The sequence below is a fragment of the Salmo salar genome, chromosome 13 (assembly GCF_965601325.2).
Source record: "Salmo salar chromosome 13, fSalSal1, whole genome shotgun sequence".
In the NCBI taxonomy this organism is placed as follows: domain Eukaryota; kingdom Metazoa; phylum Chordata; class Actinopteri; order Salmoniformes; family Salmonidae; genus Salmo; species Salmo salar.
Window position 1 is genome coordinate 16,285,871 of NC_138303.1, and position 22,437 is coordinate 16,308,307.

At 45.5% G+C, this 22,437-nt stretch overlaps 1 protein-coding gene across 3 annotated transcripts in view; it reads left to right on the forward strand.

Moving 5' to 3' along the window:
• The window catches only part of LOC106566493 (plexin A3-like), a 161,411-nt gene that overhangs the window by 85,304 nt on the left and 53,670 nt on the right, over window positions 1-22,437 (forward strand). For all 3 annotated transcript variants that reach the window (XM_014134573.3, XM_014134572.3, XM_014134574.3), the window contains exons 6-9: window positions 765-888; window positions 1,647-1,803; window positions 2,462-2,561; window positions 14,880-14,994. In XM_014134573.3, the coding sequence (XP_013990048.2) occupies window positions 765-888; window positions 1,647-1,803; window positions 2,462-2,561; window positions 14,880-14,994 (496 nt within the window). The remainder of the gene's footprint in view (window positions 1-764; window positions 889-1,646; window positions 1,804-2,461; window positions 2,562-14,879; window positions 14,995-22,437) is intronic.

Genomic DNA, 22,437 nt, shown 5'->3' on the forward strand with positions numbered 1-22,437 from the left:
GTACTGAGCTGAATGTTACCCAGTAATACGGCTGTGTACTGTACTGAGCTGAATGTTACCCGGTAATACGGCTGTGTACTGTACTGAGCTGAATGTTACCCGGTAATACGACTGTGTACTGTACTGAGCTGAATGTTACCCGGTAATACGACTGTGTACTGTACTGAGCTGAATGTTACCCGGTAATACGGCTGTGTACTGTACTGAGCTGAATGTTACCCTGTAATACTGCTGTGTACTGTACTGAGGTGAATGTTACCCAGTAATACGACTGTGTACTGTACTGAGTTGAATGTTACCCGGTAATACGACTGTGTACTGTACTGAGCTGAATGTTACCCGGTAATACGGCTGTGTACTGTACTGAGCTGAATGTTACCCTGTAATACTGCTGTGTACTGTACTGAGGTGAATGTTACCCAGTAATACGGCTGTGTACTGTACTGAGCTGAATGTTACCCAGTAATACGACTGTGTATTGTACTGAGCTGAATGTTACCCAGTAATACGGCTGTGTACTGTACTGAGCTGAATCTTACCCAGTAATACGGCTGTGTACTGTACTGAGCTGAATGTTACCCAGTAATACGACTGTGTACTGTACTGAGCTGAATGTTACCCAGTAATACGGCTGTGTACTGTACTGAGCTGAATGTTACCCGGTAATACGGCTGTGTACTGTACTGAGCTGACATTTAAGTAGTAGAACAGCATGTAATGTTGTGATCATTATTGACCCCTGGCCTCAATGTGTTTCCTCCCAGGTGTTCCAGACAGGAGGCCTGTGAGAAGTGGGCCGAGCCGCAGCATTTCAACACAGAGCTAGATCACTGTGTGGACATTAGTGTCACACCTAACAACATATCTGTGACCTCTATGTCCACTAAGGTAATTACAGGATGTAAAAAAAACTGTGTTCACACCAGAGAAAAACATGACGGTAGCTTATCACTGCACGGCGCTATTTAATCACAACATGACGCTCGCTAATCACGAAACTTGCTAATCACGAAACTCGCTAATCACAACATGACGCTAGCTAATCACAACACGACACTCGCTAATCACAACACGTCGCTAGCTAATCACAACATGACGCTAGCTAATCACAACACGACACTCGCTAATCACAACACGACACTCGCTAATCACAACACGACGCTAGCTAATCACAACATGACGCTAGCTAATCACAACACGACGCTAGCTAATCACAACACGACGCTAGCTAATCACAACACGACGCTAGCTAATCACAACACAATACTAGCTAATCACAACACGACGCTAGCTAATCACAACACAATGCTAGCTAATCACAACACGATGCTAGCTAATCACAACATGACCAATATGGAGCTGGCTTATTATTAACCTGTCATTGCAGATTTCTGGTTTAGGATACACAGAGGGATGACTCCAACTGTCAAATAATATACTGCCTCGCTCTCCCTTTCTCTTCCTCCCTCTCTCTCTCTCTCTTCCTCCCTCCCTTTCTCTCTCGCTCTCTCCGTCCGTCTCTCCCCCACTCTCGCTCTCCCTTTATCTCCCTCCCTCTCTCCCCCTCTCTCTCTCTCCCCCCTCTCTCTCTCTATCTCACCCTCCCTCTTTCTTGCTCTCATCTTTCCCCCCTCTCCTCCCTCCAGCTGAGTGTGAAAGTGGTCAACGTGCCCAGCCTGTCAGCCGGGGTGACATGTGTGTTTGAAGAGCTGACAGAGAGCCCAGGGGAGGTACTGGCCAAGGGGCAGGTCCTCTGTATGTCCCCCTCCCTCAGAGATGTCCCCTCCCTCACACAGGGATACGGTAAGCCTTCTATCAGAGACTAATATAAATCTAGTACACATTCAGTGTTATAAAACAATGTGCTAGCTATTGAGTAATAATATGTTTCTATTTTCTGACGATCGTATTTATCACTGTGTGAAATTTGCTCTATCGTTCCATACAGCTTAGTGGATTGTATTATGTCAACTAGTGGTGACGACAGCTGCAATGTGTCTGAAGTACACCAGGTTTTAGTTGTTCCGAGCCATGTGAACATGGGCCTTAATGTGTTTTCAGAAAATGATGAAAAACAACTGAATGCTCTTACCGATGGACTGATGGATGGGAACCTGAAAAGTGCAGTAGCTCATTTTTAGTTCCATTAGTAGCAGTTATTGAAAGTCCACTGGAAATGTTTTGCCAATTATCTTGAAGTCAAGCCTACAGGTATAATTTGACTAGCAGAAGAGATGTGGCCTGTTTGTAGGGTTCTGTTTTGGACCATAAGTGCACTTCTCTTGCTAATGGAAATGGTAGATAAAAGACAGGAGCAATCAGACATTTTTATCAACATCTACATTATTGAATTAGACGGAAGAACATTATTTTTCTGGGGTATAGCACCTGGAATTGGACTGATAATGGTTTCAGAGCCTCTAGGCTGTCTGGTTTACTGTGGGTCTTCTCTTTATTCCAGGGGACAAGAGAGTGCTAAAGCTTTCCCTGAAGTCCAAGGAGACAGGGCACAAATTCATCACCACTGACTTCATCTACTACAACTGCAGCGTGCTCCAGTCGTAAGTATCTATCTACCATGATCTCTCATCTCTCTGAGGACGAGAGGAAAGACCGAGACGCTTTCAGTGAAGTAACATATTGATTGGTTCTGTCCGTCACTTGAAATTCTTTGATGATTTCTACCGGGCTGTGTAGCCACCTCAGTGTAGAAGAGAAGCTTGACAGATAACAGGTGCCCTATGTTTGGAATGTGGATGTAGTCATGCGTTTGCTGTTTGTCAAGTTGTTTAAATGATGCTTTGAAAATAGATGGCATAAAGTCATGTTTATTGTCAATATTTTCAATGAGTTTCAGAAACTGGTACAGAGACATGGACAGGTAGAAGGGACAGAGAAATGGACAGGTACTAGGGACAGAGAAATGGACAGGGTCTAGGGACAGAGAAATGGACAGGTACTAGGGACAGAGAAATGGACAGGGTCTAGGGACAGAGAAATGGACAGGTAGAAGGGACAGAGAAATGGACAGGTAGAAGGGACAGAGAAATGGACAGGTAGAAGGGACAGAGAAATGGACAGGTACACGAGACAGAGAAATGGACAGGTAGAAGGGACAGAGAAATGGACAGGGTCTAGGGACAGAGAAATGGACAGGGTCTAGGGACAGAGAAATGGACAGGTAGAAGGGACAGAGAAATGGACAGGTAGAAGGGACAGAGAAATGGACAGGTACAAGGGACAGAGAAATGGACAGGTAGAAGGGACAGAGAAATGGATAGGTAGAAGGGACAGAGAAATGGGCAGGTACAAGGGACAGAGAAATGGACAGGTAGAAGGGACAGAGAAATGGACAGGTACACAGGACAGAGAAATGGACAGGTACAAGGGACAGAGAAATGGACAGGTAGAGGGACAGAGAAATGGACAGGAAGAAGGGACCGAGAAATGGAAGGTACTGGTGTCACGTCCTGACCAGTGTAAGAGGTCATTTTCTATAGTAGATGGGTAAGGGCTTGACAGGGGGAGTGTGTTTGACAGTCTGTGTTGTTATTTCGATGTTGTGGGTTCTAGGTTTTCTGTTTCTATGTCGGGTGTTGTTTGGGGTTGATCTCCAATTGGAGGCAGCTGTTTCTTGTTGCCTCTGATTGGAGATTGTATTTAGGTAGGGGGTTTTCTTATTGTATGCTGTGGGTTGTTAGTTGTGAGTAGTGTGTTTTCCTGCTCTGCGTCACGGCTTTATTGTTTTGTATTTTCAAGTTTATTGTATATGGCATTCGGTTTCACGATTCAATAAAAGATGTGGAACTACGATCACGCTGCGTATTGGTCCGATCCTTCAGAAAGCCCTGACAACTGGGGACAGAGAAATACAACAACAAACCTAATGAGAAATGGTAATCATGCAGTGTACACGTCTAGTGACCAGTGGTGTAAAGTACTTAAGTAAAAATACTTGAAAATACTGCTTAAGTAGTTTTTTTGGGTATCTGTACTTTACTACATTTCTAAAGAAAATGATGTACTTTTTACTCCATACTGACACCCAAAAGTAGTTTTTACATTTTGAATGCTTAGCAGGACAGGAAAATGGTCTAATTCACACACTTATCAAGAGAACATCCCTGGTCATCCCTACAGCCTCTGATCTGGCGGACTCACTAAACAGAGAACATCCCTGGTCATCCCTACAGCCTCTGATCTGGCGGACTCACTAAACAGAGAACATCCCTGGTCATCCCTACAGCCTCTGATTTGGCGGACTCATAATGTTTTTTATTTTTTGCGGCCTGGCCAAGATGAAGCAAAGCAGTGCGACAAAAACAACAACACAGAGTTATACATGGGATAAACAAATGTACAGTCAATAACACAATATAAATATCTATATACAGTGTGTGCAAATGTAAGATTAGGGAGGTAAGGCAATAAATAGGCCATAGTGGTGAAATAATTTCAATTTAGGGGCACCCATGACCAGCTCGGAAACCAGATTGCATAGCGGAAAAGGTACGGTGGGATTCAAAATGGTCGGTGATCTGTTTGTTAACTTGGCTTTCGAAGACTTTAGAAAGGCAAGGCAGGATGGATATAGGTCTATTACAGTTTGGGTCTAGAGTGTCTCCCCCTTTGAAGAGGGGGATGACCGCGGCAGCTTTTCAATCTTTAGGGATCTCAGACGATACAAAAGAGAGGTTGAACAGGCTAGTAATAGGGGTTGCAACAATTGCGGCGGATCATTTTAGAAAGAGAGGGTCCAGATTGTCTAGCCCAGCTGATTTGTAGGGGTCCAGATTTTGCAGCTCTTTCAGAACATCAGCTATCTGGATTTGGGTGAAGGAGAAGCGGGGGGGGGGGCTTGGGCAAGTTTCTGCGGGGCTGCAGAGCTGTTGGCTGGGGTAGGAGCCAAGTGGAAAGCATGGCCAGCCATACAAAAATGCTTATTGAAATTCTCGATTATCGTGGATTTATCGGTGGTGACAGTGTTTCCTAGCCTCAGTGCAGCAGGCAGCTGGGAGGAGGTGCTCTTATTCTCCATGGACTTTACAGTGTCCCAAAACTTTTTACAATTTGTGCTACAGGATGCAAATTTCTGTTTGAAAAAGCTAGCCTTTGCTTTCCTAACTGACTGTGTATATTGGTTCCTAACGTGGTTCCTAACTAAAAGTTGCATATCGCGGGGGCTATTCGATGCTAATGCAGTACTCCACAGAATGTTTTTGTGCTGTTCAAGGGCAGTCAAGCCTGGAGTGAACCAAGGGCTATATCTGTTCTTAGTTTGAATTTTTTTTAATGGGGCATGCTTATTTAAGATGGTGAGGAAAGCACTTTGAAAGAATAACCAGGTATCCTCTACTGACGGGGTGAGGTCAATATCCTTCCAGGATACCTGGGCTTGGTCGATCAGAAAGGCCTGCTCACTGAAGTGTTTTAGGGAGCGTTTGACAGTGATGAGGGGTGGTCGTTTGACCGCAGACCCATTACTGATGCAGGCAATGAGGCAGTGATCACTGAGACCCTGGTTGAAGACAGCAGAGGTGTATTTAGTTGGTCAGGATGATATCTATGAGGGTGCCCGTATTTATGGATTTGGGGTTGTACCTGGTAGGTTCCTTGATCATTTGTGTGAGATTGATGGCATCTAGCTTAGATTGTAGGATGGCCAGGGTGTTAAGCATATCCCAGTTTAGGTCACCTAACAGTACGAACTCTGTAGAGAAATGGGAGGCAATCAATTCACATATGGAGTCCAGGGCACAGCTGGGGGCTGAGGGGGGTCTATAACAAGCGGCATCAGTGAGAGACCTATTTCTGGAAAGGTGGCTTTTTAAGAAGCACGAACTGTTTGGGTACAGACCTGGATAGCATGACAGATCTCTGCAGTATATTGTGACTCTGCCCCCTTTGTCAGTTCTATCTTAGTGGAAAATGTTGTAGTTGGGGATGGAAATTTCTGAATTTTTGGTGGCCTTCCTAAGCCAGCATTCAGACACGGCTAGGACATCAGGGTTGGCGAAGTGTGCTAAAGCAGGGAATAAAACCAACTTAGGGAGGAGGCTTCTGATGTTAACATGCATGAAACCAAGGTTTTTACAGTTAGAGAAGTCAACAAATGATAGAGCCTGGGGTATAGGTGTGGTACTGGGGACTACAGGGCCTGGGTTAACCTCTACATCACCAGAGGAACATAGGAGGAGTAGGATAAGGGAATGGCTAAAGGCTATAAAAACTGGTCGTCTAGTGCGTTGGGAACAGAGAATAAAAGGAGCAGATTTCTGGGTGTGGTAGAATAGATTCAGGGCATTATGTACAGACAAGGGTATGGTAGGATGTGAGTAAAGTGGAGGTAAACCTAGGCGTTGAGTGACGATGAGAGAGGTTTTAGCGGGACTGAGGGCTCTACAGTGAAATAAAACAATGAGAACTAGCCAAGACAGCAGTAGACATATTGACATTAGAGAGAGGCATATTGACATTAGAGAGAGGCATATTGACATTAGAGAGAGATGCATAAAGCAGTCACAGGTGTTGATCGGGAGAGCTAAGAAAGCAACGGGTAAATGGCGATGAATGGGCAGAGCGGGTCAGTTAGGTACATAGAGGACCTGAGTTTGAGGCTGGGGCCGACAGATAAACAAAATGAGGTACCGTGTTATTGAAACAGTCCAGGGGGCATCAGCTGTTTAGCCGAGGGATCATAGTGTCCAAAGAACAGCCATAGCTGAGTCAAGGAGCCGTTCAGTAAGTACTACACTAGGCGAGCGGAAGACACGGCATTTAGAAATCTAGCGGGCCGGGGCAAGAACATGGGTCTTCGGGCGACATCGCAATGGAAAAGCCTGTTGAGACCACATCGGGCGATTACGTCGGTAGACCAGTCGTGATGGATCGGCGGGGCTCCTTGTCGACAATAAAGGGTCCAGGCCAATTGGCAAAAGAGGTATTGTAGCCCTAGAATTAGCTGGTATATGGGCCTAGCTCAGGCTAACTGGTGCTTGCTTCGGACAGAGGCGTTAGCTAACAGTAGCCATTCGGTAGCGGCTAGCTAGCTGTGATGATCCGGTGTAATGATTCAGAGCGGCAGGAATCCGGTGATGTGGTAGAGAGAAGCAGTCCGATATGCTCTCGGTTGATATTGCTCTGTGCAGACTGGCATGTATTGTCCGAGCAAAAGCTGGCGGTGTCTGAGCTAAAGGTGAAGACCGCTATCCATGGCTAACAAAGACTAGTAGCTGGCTAGCTCCTGAGGGAGGTTCCAGTTATAAGGAATAAAAATAGCAGATCCGTACCACATTGGGTGATGCGGGTTGCAGGAAAGTATATTTAGTTCGTAGATAGAAAGTGAGATTAAAATATATACGAGCAAAAAATAAAAAACGTCTATTTACACGGGATAAGAGAAAGGCAAACACAACACACGTCCGACTGCTACGCCATCTTGGAATCATCACTAAACACATTCTTCGTTTGCAAATGATATTGGAGCGTGCCCCTGGCTATCAGTAAAAATACATTTACAAAAGGGTGCCGTCTGATTTTCTTAATATAAGGAATTTGAAATGATTTATACTTTTATTTAAACTTTGATACTTAAGTATATTTTAGCAATAACATTTACTTTTGATACTTAAGTTTATTTAAAACCAAATACTTTTACTCAACTATGACAATTGGGTACTTTTTCCACCACTGCTAGTGACACTGTTATGTCCTCTTCCACTCTCCATGTTATCCATCATACGACCACTGGACACAGGACCAGATAACGTCCAGGACTGGCTGGCCAGATGTTGCTAGCTAATATGATTTGAGATGGCCCCGGTCTGTAACAGTAGCAGCAGCAGTCTCATGCAGGGTAGGGGCCAGGCAGGGTAGGGGCCAGGCAGGGTAGGGAACAGGCAGGGTAGGGGCCAGGTGGGGTAGGGCCAGGCAGAGTAGGGCCAGGCAGGGTAGGGTAGTGCAGGTCCAGGCAGACATCCAGACCACAGCTTTGCTGAGGCAGAACAATGGGACTGCATCTCTCCGAGGATCAGTCAGAGCCCCTTGCTCAGAGCCTCTTGCTGGCTTCAGCTTCAGCACGGAGCTCCATGCCAAGGTCTCGTCTTTCTTCTGTTCTGTTTGTGGAGCAACGCCGTTTTACTGGCATATGTGCGCATTTGCACTTCAGCACTGAGTCGATGGCGTGGGTGTGAGAGGTTTTTTTTCTCAACATGGAGGAGTGTATGACATGGAGTATCATACAGAATATTGTGTATATTGCCATTGTTTTTAAATTAGCATGATGCCTCACAGTTTAAGATGAAGACGTTAACACAGAAAAAGCAAAGACGTATCGGTGGTCTGGCAACTTCACTCTTCATCACATCCAAACATGCTAAAAATGATTTGTTTGCAGCTAAATGAATGGGTTTTTATGTCAGAAAATAACATGTCCTTGTCGGCTGACAGAATGCATACACAACAATGAATTCTCTAGTGTAAGGAAGCAGGGCAACATAATCCATGCAGGGCTCGCCAGTTGCCATAGCAACCTAGCAGAGGCCTACCTTGCCAGAGTGGTCTGCCTGAAGCCTATGCCAGATTTCCTCTTTTCACAAAAGCCCTGTGGGACCATTTAGCCCTTGAATTGTTTCCCCCTCTGGTGTTTGCTGGCGGACAGCGCTCACTCACCCCAGCCCTGCTACGTTGGCACCCATTTTCTTCTCAAAACAATTCTTTAGCAACCCAGCCGTAAGAGCTGCTTCCCATCTTCTGGAATAATGACCACCTGTGAATGGGAAGGACGTTAGCTCTGAAACTAGGGTCTGACTGATTATACACTTTTACCAAATTACCCCCTGGCATTTTAGGCATTTCAGAACAAAACCTATTTTTTGTAAGACATTATGAAATCTCTGGGATACCTTTTGAATCTTTCTCATGTCTCCCCAGCAACACCACCCAGTTCTCCCCTTCCTGTCTTCATTATTTACCTGATTCTTCAAAGGCATTCACATTAGAAACCCAGTCAGATCTACACATTTTGTCACTCAGAAACAAGCTCCAACTAGCCAACGTTAACACTAGTTTCCGCATACACCAGTCAAATAGGCTACTGAGTCCACTTCCAAGCAATGATGTTAGGAAGGAAACTCCCTTCATTACTGGTTCAGGTTTTAGCTGTGCTGTGTTTCTCAGGCTTCACTGAAATTAGACCAAAGTGAATTGCTGGAGTTTTTAAGACATGCTGATGTACACACAGTATCTCCAGTAGATCTCGTCCTCCTGCAGTGGAAGACAGCACTGTGCCATGCAGCCTATAGCCTGCGATACTCATAGCTCTCCTATTAAAGCAGGCATTAACATTCCCTTTCCATAAGTTAGGTGTACTGACTCTACTGATAGCCACTTTATTGAAGAAAAATGTACTTTCTATGCCTGTGATATGTGGTTAAGATGAATGCACTAACTGTAAATCACTGTGGATAAGAGAGTCTACTAAATGACTAAAATGTCAAGTATAAAATGTGTACTATATGTCTGGAGCAGGTGTTGTAAATCTCCATGAATACACTGACTCAAAACATCATATTAACATGGCCAATGTATAGCCAGCCTGCCAGATTAAAAATGCTTTGATATTATTTTTCAGGTGTGTATGTGGCTTGCCTCTGAAATGCTTTTTGTTATTCCCCCACCAACAGGGAGGCAGCAGCTCAGCATTCTGCTGTCAGAGATTATACAGTACAGTGTAGCATAGGAGTGAGTATGAGCAGACTGCTGAGACCCTCCAAAGGGGATTTGAACCTCCAGGGGAAGGATATGATTAGTATGGGACAAAGTACAGGTTCCTCACGCTGTTCAGAATGCGAAAGGCTTCAGAGCGGAGGGGTGGAGGGGTGACGGGGTGGAGGGGAATGCAGACAGGGTCAAAATGAGAGTGGAACGAGGGTTGAAGGAAAATCGGCTGTTATTCTGTCGTCCTCCAATGTGTTGAGAGTCTGACCTGAGCCTGTGCTGCTTATTGTTGATGGTTAGACAGTTTCAGTCATCTATTGTTAATGGTTAGACGGTGTCTGTCGTCTATCGTTGACGGTTGGACAGTGTCAGTAGTTGATGGTTAGACAGTGTCAGTAGTTGATGGTTAGACAGGGTCAGTAGTTGATGGTTAGACAGGGTCAGTAGTTGATGGTTAGACAGGGTCAGTAGTTGATGGTTAGACAGGGTCAGTAGTTGATGGTTAGACAGGGTCAGTAGTTGATGGTTAGACAGTGTCAGTAGTTGATGGTTAGACAGGGTCAGTAGTTGATGGTTAGACAGGGTCAGTAGTTGATGGTTAGACGGTGTCAGTAGTTGATGGTTAGACAGGGTCAGTAGTTGATGGTTAGACAGGGTCAGTAGTTGATGGTTAGTTGATGGTTAGACAGTGTCAGTAGTTGATGGTTAGACAGGGTCAGTAGTTGATGGTTAGTTGATGGTTAGACAGGGTCAGTAGTTAATGGTTAGACAGTGTCAGTAGTTGATGGTTAGACAGGGTCAGTAGTTGATGGTTAGACAGGGTCAGTAGTTGATGGTTAGACAGGGTCAGTAGTTGATGGTTAGACAGGGTCAGTAGTTGATGGTTAGACAGTGTCAGTAGTTGATGGTTAGACAGGGTCAGTAGTTGATGGTTAGACAGTGTCAGTAGTTGATGGTTAGACAGGGTCAGTAGTTGATGGTTAGACAGTGTCAGTAGTTGATGGTTAGACAGTGTCAGTAGTTGATGGTTAGTTGATGGTTAGACAGTGTCAGTAGTTGATGGTTAGACAGTGTCAGTAGTTGATGGTTAGACAGGGTCAGTAGTTGATGGTTAGACAGGGTCAGTAGTTGATGGTTAGTTGATGGTTAGACAGTGTCAGTAGTTGATGGTTAGACAGGGTCAGTAGTTGATGGTTAGACAGGGTCAGTAGTTGATGGTTAGTTGATGGTTAGACAGTGTCAGTAGTTGATGGTTAGACAGGGTCAGTAGTTGATGGTTAGACAGGGTCAGTAGTTGATGGTTAGACAGTGTCAGTAGTTGATGGTTAGACAGGGTCAGTAGTTGATGGTTAGACAGTGTCAGTAGTTGATGGTTAGACCGTGTCAGTAGTTGATGGTTAGACAGGGTCAGTAGTTGATGGTTAGACAGTGTCAGTAGTTGATGGTTAGACAGGGTCAGTAGTTGATGGTTAGACAGGGTCAGTAGTTGATGGTTAGTTGATGGTTAGACAGTGTCAGTAGTTGATGGTTAGACAGGGTCAGTAGTTGATGGTTAGACAGGGTCAGTAGTTGATGGTTAGACAGTGTCAGTAGTTGATGGTTAGACAGGGTCAGTAGTTGATGGTTAGACAGGGTCAGTAGTTGATGGTTAGACAGGGTCAGTAGTTGATGGTTAGACAGGGTCAGTAGTTGATGGTTAGACAGTGTCAGTAGTTGATGGTTAGACAGGGTCAGTAGTTGATGGTTAGACAGGGTCAGTAGTTGATGGTTAGACAGTGTCAGTAGTTGATGGTTAGACAGGGTCAGTAGTTGATGGTTAGACAGTGTCAGTAGTTGATGGTTAGACAGGGTCAGTAGTTGATGGTTAGACAGGGTCAGTAGTTGATGGTTAGACAGGGTCAGTAGTTGATGGTTAGACAGGGTCAGTAGTTGATGGTTAGACAGGGTCAGTAGTTGATGGTTAGACAGTGTCAGTAGTTGATGGTTAGACAGGGTCAGTAGTTGATGGTTAGTTGATGGTTAGACAGTGTCAGTAGTTGATGGTTAGACAGGGTCAGTAGTTGATGGTTAGTTGATGGTTAGACAGGGTCAGTAGTTGATGGTTAGACAGGGTCAGTAGTTGATGGTTAGACAGGGTCAGTAGTTGATGGTTAGACAGGGTCAGTGGTTGATGGTTAGACAGGGTCAGTAGTTGATGGTTAGACAGGGTCAGTAGTTGATGGTTAGTTGATGGTTAGACAGTGTCAGTAGTTGATGGTTAGACAGTGTCAGTAGTTGATGGTTAGACAGGGTCAGTAGTTGATGGTTAGACAGGGTCAGTAGTTGATGGTTAGACAGGGTCAGTAGTTGATGGTTAGACAGGGTCAGTAGTTGATGGTTATACAGTGTCAGTAGTTGATGGTTAGACAGGGTCAGTAGTTGATGGTTAGACAGTGTCAGTAGTTGATGGTTAGACAGGGTCAGTAGTTGATGGTTAGACAGGGTCAGTAGTTGATGGTTAGACAGTGTCAGTAGTTGATGGTTAGACAGGGTCAGTAGTTGATGGTTAGACAGTGTCTGTAGTTGATGGTTAGACAGGGTCAGTAGTTGATGGTTAGTTGATGGTTAGACAGGGTCAGTAGTTGATGGTTAGACAGGGTCAGTAGTTGATGGTTAGACAGGGTCAGTAGTTGATGGTTAGACAGGGTCAGTAGTTGATGGTTAGACAGTGTCAGTAGTTGATGGTTAGACAGGGTCAGTAGTTGATGGTTAGACAGTGTCAGTAGTTGATGGTTAGACAGGGTCAGTAGTTGATGGTTAGACAGGGTCAGTAGTTGATGGTTAGACAGGGTCAGTAGTTGATGGTTAGACAGGGTCAGTAGTTGATGGTTAGTTGATGGTTAGACAGGGTCAGTAGTTGATGGTTAGACAGGGTCAGTAGTTGATGGTTAGACAGGGTCAGTAGTTGATGGTTATACAGTGTCAGTAGTTGATGGTTAGACAGGGTCAGTAGTTGATGGTTAGACAGTGTCAGTAGTTGATGGTTAGACAGGGTCAGTAGTTGATGGTTAGACAGTGTCTGTAGTTGATGGTTAGACAGGGTCAGTAGTTGATGGTTAGTTGATGGTTAGACAGTGTCAGTAGTTGATGGTTAGACAGGGTCAGTAGTTGATGGTTAGACAGGGTCAGTAGTTGATGGTTAGACAGGGTCAGTAGTTGATGGTTAGACAGGGTCAGTAGTTGATGGTTAGACAGGGTCAGTAGTTGATGGTTAGACAGGGTCAGTAGTTGATGGTTAGACAGTGTCAGTAGTTGATGGTTAGACAGTGTCAGTAGTTGATGGTTAGACAGTGTCAGTAGTTGATGGTTAGACAGTGTCAGTAGATGATGGTTAGACAGGGTCAGTAGATGATGGTTAGACAGTGTCAGTGGTTGATGGTTAGACAGGGTCAGTAGTTGATGGTTAGACAGGGTCAGTAGTTGATGGTTAGACAGGGTCAGTAGTTGATGGTTAGACAGGGTCAGTAGTTGATGGTTAGACAGTGTCAGTAGTTGATGGTTAGACAGGGTCAGTAGTTGATGGTTAGACACTGTCAGTAGTTGATGGTTAGACAGTGTCAGTAGTTGATGGTTAGACAGGGTCAGTAGTTGATGGTTAGACAGGTTCAGTAGTTTTTTGGTTAGACAGGATCAGTAGTTGATGGTTAGACAGGGTCAGTAGTTGATGGTTAGACAGGGTCAGTAGTTGATGGTTAGTTGATGGTTAGACAGGGTCAGTAGATGATGGTTAGACAGGGTCAGTAGTTGATGGTTAGACAGGGTCAGTAGTTGATGGTTAGACAGGGTCAGTAGTTGATGGTTAGTTGATGGTTAGACAGGGTCAGTAGTTGATGGTTAGACAGGGTCAGTAGTTGATGGTTAGACAGGGTCAGTAGTTGATGGTTAGTTGATGGTTAGACAGGGTCAGTAGTTGATGGTTAGACAGGGTCAGTAGTTGATGGTTAGACAGGGTCAGTAGTTGATGGTTAGTTGATGGTTAGACAGGGTCAGTAGTTGATGGTTAGACAGGGTCAGTAGTTGATGGTTAGACAGGGTCAGTAGTTGATGGTTAGACAGGGTCAGTAGTTGATGGTTAGACAGGGTCAGTAGTTGATGGTTAGACAGTGTCAGTAGTTGATGGTTAGACAGGGTCAGTAGTTGATGGTTAGACAGGGTCAGTAGATGATGGTTAGACAGTGTCAGTAGTTGATGGTTAGTTGATGGTTAGACAGGGTCAGTAGTTGATGGTTAGACAGGGTCAGTAGTTGATGGTTAGTTGATGGTTAGACAGGGTCAGTAGTTGATGGTTAGACAGGGTCAGTAGTTGATGGTTAGACAGGGTCAGTAGTTGATGGTTAGACAGGGTCAGTAGTTGATGGTTAGACAGTGTCAGTAGTTGATGGTTAGACAGGGTCAGTAGTTGATGGTTAGACAGGGTCAGTAGATGATGGTTAGACAGGGTCAGTAGTTGATGGTTAGACAGTGTCAGTAGTTGATGGTTAGACAGGGTCAGTAGTTAATGGTTAGACAGTGTCAGTAGTTGATGGTTAGACAGTGTCAGTAGTTGATGGTTAGACAGGGTCAGTAGATGATGGTTAGACAGGGTCAGTAGTTGATGGTTAGACAGTGTCAGTAGTTGATGGTTAGACAGGGTCAGTAGTTGATGGTTAGACAGGGTCAGTAGTTGATGGTTAGACAGTGTCAGTAGTTGATGGTTAGACAGTGTCAGTAGTTGATGGTTAGACAGGGTCAGTAGTTGATGGTTAGACAGGGTCAGTAGTTGATGGTTAGACAGTGTCAGTAGTTGATGGTTAGACAGGGTCAGTAGTTGATGGTTAGACAGGGTCAGTAGTTGATGGTTAGACAGTGTCAGTCATCACAGGTGTTTCATGCTCCTTAGATGCATTGTCTCATCAGAATCATAATTTTGATTGCAGCTGAAACAGCGTTTTAGGGCTCTAATGAATTGCTAATTTCTAATTGAAAGTCAGCTAGAAGGTGATGATAACCTTGCCCAGTGTTCCTGCAGGCTTACCAGCCTGTTTCTGCTTCAAAGCAGCAGAGGTTGATGACATATTGGATCCCTTTTGTCAAATTCTGGCTGTTTAATCTGAGAGCTCAAACTCTCCCCCTTCTCTCCCCAGGTGCACCTCATGTGTGAGCAGCCCCTTCCCCTGTAACTGGTGTAAATACCGCCACATCTGCACCAACAACCTGGCAGAGTGCTCCTTCCAGGAGGGACGCGTCAGCAGCGTGGAGGTAAGAGACTATACTGCCCACACAGACAATAATGAATAGCCATCTCACAGCAGACTGAACACAGGATGGGGCCGCCAGGGTGACAGGAAGTGTGTCCGTGGAGCTGCCTGCCTGGTTCTGTTATTCACAGGATCTCAGCGATGCGGTCCTTTACAGCCAGTGGAGAATCCAACCTGGTCATGACCCCGTGAACCTGGGTCAGGCTGACCCCATTATCTAACACAGCTATCCCATTGTTTTGTGTGTGATTCACTACAGCTGGAACCATTTAGGATACCTAGTCAGTTGTCTAACTGAATGTATCAGAGAGGTGTGGGGGGGCTGCCTTAATCAACATCCACGTCTTTGGCGCCTGGGGAACACTGGGTTAACTGCCTTGTTCAGGGGCAGAACGACAGATTTTTACTTTGTCAGCTCAGGGATTCGATCCAGCACCCTTCCGGTTACTGGCCCAACACTCTTTCATTGTCTGCACTGTTCAGGAGCTAGCTACTGCTGGGACCCATTTTCTGCACTGTTCAGGAGCTAGCTACTGCTGGGACCCATTTTCTGCACTGTTCAGGAGCTAGCTACTGCTGGGACCCATTTTCTGCACTGTTTAGGAGCTAGCTACTGCTGGGACCCATTGTCTGCACTGTTCAGGAGCTAGCTACTGCTGGGACCCATTGTCTGCACTGTTCAGGAGCTAGCTACTGCTGGGACCCATTGTCTGCACTGTTCAGGAGCTAGCTTCTTGGAGTGGTCTCAAAGTCCCATTCAGTCCTAAACTTGGCATGCTTTGTCATATTGAACCATAGAAATGTTGTTCTCCCATCTTTTTAAAAGCAAATGTAATTTCCTTTTGTTTATATGCTGGCACTTTAAGATGGGCGAACTTGGTTAACAAGGAGCTTGTGCTATAGTGTGGTATAAGAATTCTCCTCAGAGTGAATAGAACAGGAAACCTGTTCAATCACCATGCACATAGAAGGATACCAACACATTAACACGCCAGAGGATATACTGATTGAACTTGCTCTGCTGGGAGTTTACCTCATATTTCGATTTTTGAATTCTGCTTTTCCACTAAAATCATTATAAACACTGACAACTAAAATATTGTGTTATTGTTGTTAGTGTTATGCTGATTAATAATACTTTTTTTTTTTTAAATGAACCCGAAAGGTTATTCGAGGAACCATTAAAGGGGGTTCTTTGAAAGAACTTATAGAGGTTCCCCCACAGTTTCAATTTGAAGAGCCCCTAAAAGATCTTCCAGGAATCTAGAGTGTTCTGTGTGATTTTTTTCTCTCCATGGTACCTCACAATATTTGGTCCAGTGTGTTATTTGATGTTTTATATAAAAATCTTTGTCTGTCTCTGCTCATTCCCCAATGCCCCTGAGAGCGCTAAACCATCCAACTTGGCCAAATGATGGTTTAGTGACAGAGAGTGACACCAGAGTAATTGGGCTTACAAAAGGCAGCATCTCATAATGGCTTTGCATCAATCCTACCCTTCTCAGTACACATTGATTACACACTTGACTGGGCCACAGACCAGCTGAGAAGCCCAGGCTCAGACTTTACTGCAATGGGGTTTTTTCAGCAAGTGATGTTCAGAACCAGGCTCAGGAGTGACTGGGGGTAGGGGAGAGAAGTGATGTTCAGAACCAGGCTCAGGAGTGACTGGGGGTAGGGGAGAGAAGGGATGTTCAGAACCAGGCTCAGGAGTGGCTGGGGGTAGGGGAGAGAAGGGATGTTCAGAACCAGGCTCAGGAGTGGCTGGGGGTAGGGGAGAGAAGGGATGTTCAGAACCAGGCTCAGGAGTGACTGGGGGTAGGGGAGAGAAGGGATGTTCAGAACCAGGCTCAGGAGTGGCTGGGGGTAGGGGAGAGAAGGGATGTTCAGAACCAGGCTCAGGAGTGACTGGGGGTAGGGGAGAGAAGGGATGTTCAGAACCAGGCTCAGGAGTGACTGGGGGTAGGGGAGAGAAGGGATGTTCAGAACCAGGCTCAGGAGTGACTGGGGGTAGGGGAGAGAAGGGATGTTCAGAACCAGGCTCAGGAGTGACTGGGGGTAGGGGGGGGAAGGGATATTCAGAACCAGGCTCAGGAGTGACTGGGGGTAGGGGAGAGAAGGGATGTTCAGAACCAGGCTCAGGAGTGACTGGGGGTAGGGGAGAGAAGGGATATTAAGAGAAAAGAGGAGCAGCGTCCCTTTGTAACAGGGGGGTGGAAACACGCACCCTTCGGCTTTTGGCACATTAGAATTTTACGCTTAACTGAACATCAAAGAGATGCCTTATCTGGCCTTATCAGACAGAGGCAGCCGGCAGCGGGGTGGGCAGGGCCTACCCGTCACAGCCTCCCCCAGCCTGCCCCAGCCTCGCCAGACTCTTTGCCCCCCCAGTGCCACGATTGACAATCTCCTTATTTCACCCTGAAAAAAAGGAATTACTCAGCGAAAAAGAGTGACTCATGCACTGTTGATACTGGAGGGGGAATATGTTGGAGAAGCAGGCCAGGATAGTCTCCTCTTCCTCTGCTCCCACAGAGAAAGAAAGAACGGTTGATTCACAAAGGAGCACACATATCATGGGAGGATTTTAGAAGTAGGCTTGGACTGGTATGCTGCGATTCAACAAGTTCACTGTCATTTGCTGTTAAGTAAAGCCAGGGGGAAGAAAGCATTTTGATGTGGGCCAGCTGGCTGCCAGAGTTTTTCTTCTTAGTCTATTATTCAACTGATAGTGTTTCTGTCCAGTGAGCAATGTGTCGATTGTCCAGGTTTGAAGTGTCTCTGTGTCTGTGTCTGTGTGCATATTTTTTACATTTACGTCATTTAGCAGACGCTCTTATCCAGAGCGACTTACAAGTTGGTGCATTCACCTTATGATATCCAGTGGAACAACCACTTTACAATAGCATATGCGTGTCTGTCTGATTGCGTGTCTGTCTGTCTGTCTGTCTGTCTGTCTGTCTGTCTGTCTGTCTGTCTGTCTGTCTGTCTGTCTGTCTGTCTGTCTGTCTGTCTGTCTGTCTGTCTGTCTGTCTGTCTGTCTGTCTGTCTGTCTGTCTGTCTGTCTGTCTGTCTGTGCGTGTGTGTGTGTGTGTGTGTGTGTGTGTGTGTGTGTGTGTGTGTGTGTGTGTGTGTGTGTGTTCGTTCAGTGGAGCGTGTCTCATCTGCAGCCCTGTCCTCCAGTGTGCTACCATGGCTGTGTTGGCCCTGGGTTGGAGAGGTGCTTCAGAGAAACAGCGGGGGCACTCCAAACAGACAGACAAACAGACAGAGAGACACGGGTGTGGGCTGTAGGGAGGAGATGTGTTGCTCCCCCAAGGCACTGGACACGCCAGCCAGCCAGATCCTACTGTATAATCCACAGCACAGTGGCCTTCTTCAGCCCGGGAGTGTGCAGAGAGAGATAGGACTGGATCAGAGCAATAGCTAAGCTCCGTCCAAACTCACCATCCTCCACAAGGCTGCATGGCTCACAGGAAATGAGAAATGAAAAAGGAAAAACAAACACCTTTCCCACCTATCTATTGAAGAAAAGTGTTATGATGTATATATATAGACCTGTTTAGAATGTTCAAGCCCTGAGTAATTTCATTTAAATAAACGGGCATCATTAGTCAGTGTATTCAGTGATGTTATGATGTATATATAGACCTGTTTAGAATGTTCAAGCCCTGAGTAATGTGTTGTCATTTAAATAAACGGGCATCATTAGTCAGTGCATTCAGTGATGTTATGATGACGACTACTGACATTGGATAGATGGTCCCTCATTACTGGTCCTTCACCAGGTTCATTAGGGTGGGAAAGGTAATCCCTGTGGGGACGAACACCAGTTAACTGTTTGGTTTCTGAGAGCGGAATGTTTTGAATCTGTGAAACCTGATAGGGGTTTAAAAAGATCTAACATAGGATGTGTGCTGCAGAACTATTGGTAGTCCAAATCATGCCTACAGAGTTTTTAAATAAGCTTGAGAGAAAATTTTTTTTTGTTCTACATTAATTGGTTTGTTAAACCGAGAGATAGCAGAGTTGTTCACGACCAAGGATGCTCTTTTATTCTCAGCCTCAGCTCCTCAATTGAGAGGATCAAAGTAGGAATCGATTTTCCATATGAGGAGAATCTTCTGGCCCCGCCAGCCAGCCAGCCACAGAGACCAACAGACAAACGGGTACATAGATACTGTGCTGCCTGCTCCGTCTCACATTTTCCCCCACATTAGGAGTCTCAGTTAATAACGCCATGCAGATATTTAGGCTTAAATGGAGCTCCCCACCAGCTCAGGGGCAATGTCTCACTGAGACTCCTAATACTTAGTGAGAGCTCAGGGGGATGTCTCACTGAGACTCATAATACTTAGTGAGAGCTCAGGGGGAATGTCTCACTGAGACTCCTAATACTTAGTGAGAGCTCAGGGGGAATGTCTCACTGAGACTCCTAATACTTAGTGAGAGCTCAGGGGGAATGTCTCACTGAGACTCATAATACTTAGTGAGAGCTCAGGGGGAATGTCTCACTGAGACTGCTAATACTTAGTGAGAGCTCAGGGGGAATGTCTCACTGAGACTCATAATACTTAGTGAGAGCTCAGGGGGAATGTCTCACTGAGACTGCTAATACTTAGTGAGAGCTCAGGGGGAATGTCTCACTGAGACTGCTAATACTTAGTGAGAGCTCAGGGGGAATGTCTCACTGAGACTGCTAATACTTAGTGAGAGCTCAGGGGGATGTCTCACTGAGACTGCTAATACTTAGTGAGAGCTCAGGGGGAATGTCTCACTGAGACTGCTAATACTTAGTGAGAGCTCAGGGGGAATGTCTCACTGAGACTGCTAATACTTAGTGAGAGCTCAGGGGATGTCTCACTGAGACTGCTAATACTTAGTGAGAGCTCAGGGGGATGTCTCACTGAGACTCCTAATACTTAGTGAGAGCTCAGGGGGATGTCTCACTGAGATTCCTAATACTTAGTGAGAGCTCAGGGGGGATGTCTCACTGAGATTCCTAATACTTAGTGAGAGCTCAGGGGGAATGTCTCACTGAGACTGCTAATACTTAGTGAGAGCTCAGGGGGAATGTCTCACTGAGACTGCTAATACTTAGTGAGAGCTCAGGGGGAATGTCTCACTGAGACTGCTAATACTTAGTGAGAGCTCAGGGGGATGTCTCACTGAGATTCCTAATACTTATTGAGAGCTCAGGGGGAATGTCTCACTGAGACTGCTAATACTTAGTGAGAGCTCAGGGGGATGTCTCACTGAGACTGCTAATACTTAGTGAGAGCTCAGGGGGATGTCTCACTGAGATTCCTAATACTTAGTGAGAGCTCAGGGGGGATGTCTCACTGAGACTGCTAATACTTAGTGAGAGCTCAGGGGGAATGTCTCACTGAGATTCCTAATACTTAGTGAGAGCTCAAAGACATGTTGTTATATTGGCCTTTCCCAGAGGACCCCTGAGATCAAATAATGTGCTGCTGGGCTCTCCAAAACAACTGTTACCCTCGGTGCTGTGTCTCAGTGGGACGGCCCTTTATTAACGAGTGAAGGCCCAGTAATTAATTGTGGGATGAGTGACAGAGGAGCCATTATCCCAGCAGAAAGCAAGGAAGTGGTCCTGGCAGTCAGTGGTGGGCAGTGGCCACAGAGGCTCAGGAAGTGACACTGTGCGCAGATTTCACCAGCAGCACATTACTGAGCCCCCGGCACAGAAACCAGTGGCCCATTACTCACTGTGTAACCAGAGGCCACTTTACTGCCACGCCGGCCCTGCGGAGGAGCCACACAGGGTCAAGGCCCCCTTCCCAGTCTTCTCTTCTCATACAGGAGTGATGATAAGCTATCTTGTTTTTACATTACAAAACACTTTACAAGTAAAACATCAAGATCAGATTGGTTCCCTGCATGCTTTGTTATTGATAACAGCCTGTATGTGAGAACTTTCTAATATCTCAGTCTACCGGTGTTTGTTGCACAAACTGGCTTGATTCCACCTGTTTTTACATTTACATTTACGTCATTTAGCAGACACTCTTATCCAGAGCAACTTACAGTAGTGAATGCATACATTTCATATTTTTTTTATTCTTTCTGTGCTGGCCCCCCGTGGGAATCAAACCCACAACCCTGGCGTTGCAAACACCATGCTCTACCAACTGAGCTACAGGGAAGGCTGTAGCTCAGTTGGTATATCAAGGGATATTTCCATGTCAGCTATGATATCATAACAGTTTTTTTATGAAGGTGTTTGCTTTTCTATTAGTTATAATTTTTTGTATCTATCTACAATGAACAAAAATATAAATACAACATTCAACAATTTCAAAGATTTTGTGAGTTAAAGTTCATATAAGGAAATCAGTCAATTGAAAAAAAATGCATTATTCACATCTGCCACGCTGATCCTCAACACTGGGGCCCCTCAGGGGTGCGTGCTTAGTCCCCTCCTGTACTCCGTGTTCACTCACAACTCCGTGGCCAAACACGACTCCAACAATCATTAAGTTTGCTGATGACACAACAGTGGTAGGCCTAATCACTGACAACGATGAGACAGCCTATATGGAGGAGGTCAGAGACCTGTCAGTGTGGTGCTAGGACTACAACCTCTCCCTCAATGTGAGCAAGACAAAGGAGCTGTTCGTGGACTACAGGATAAGGTGGGCCGAACAGGCCCCCATTAACATTGACAGGGCTGTAGTGGAATGTGTCAAGAGTTTCAAGTTCCTTGGTGTCCACATCACCAACAAACTATCATGGTCCAAACACACCAAGACAGTGGTGAAGAGTGCACGACAACACCTTTTCCTCCTCAGGAGACTGAAAAGATGTGGCATGGGTCCCCAGATCCTCAAAAAGTTCTACAGCTGAACCATCGAGTGAATCCTGACCAGTTGCATCACTGCTACAGATGGTCGTGCGAACGGCCCAGTACATCACTGGGGCCAAGCTTCCTGCCATATATACCAGGCGGTGTCAGAGGAAGGCCCAAAAAATGGTCAAAGACTCCAGTCACCCAAGTCATAGACTGTTCTCTCTGCTACCACACAGCAAGCGGTAGCGGAGCGCCAAGTCTTGGTCCGAAAGGCTCCTTAACAGCTTCTACTCCCAAGCCATAAGACTGCTGAACAATTAATCAAAAGGCAAACCCGGACTATTACATTGACACCCCACCACTTTGTTTGTACACTGCTGCTACTCGCTGTTTATTATCTATGCATAGTCACTTTACATCTACCTACATGTACAAATTACTTCAACTAACCTGTACCCCTGCACATACCCCCCTGTATATAGTCTCGTTATTGTTATTTTATTGTGCTATTTTTTACTTTATTTAGTCAATATTTTCTTAACTCTATTTCCTGAACTGCATAGTTGGTTAAGGGGCTTGTAAGTAAGCATTTCACCATAAGGTCTACACCTGTTGTATTCGGCGCATGTGACT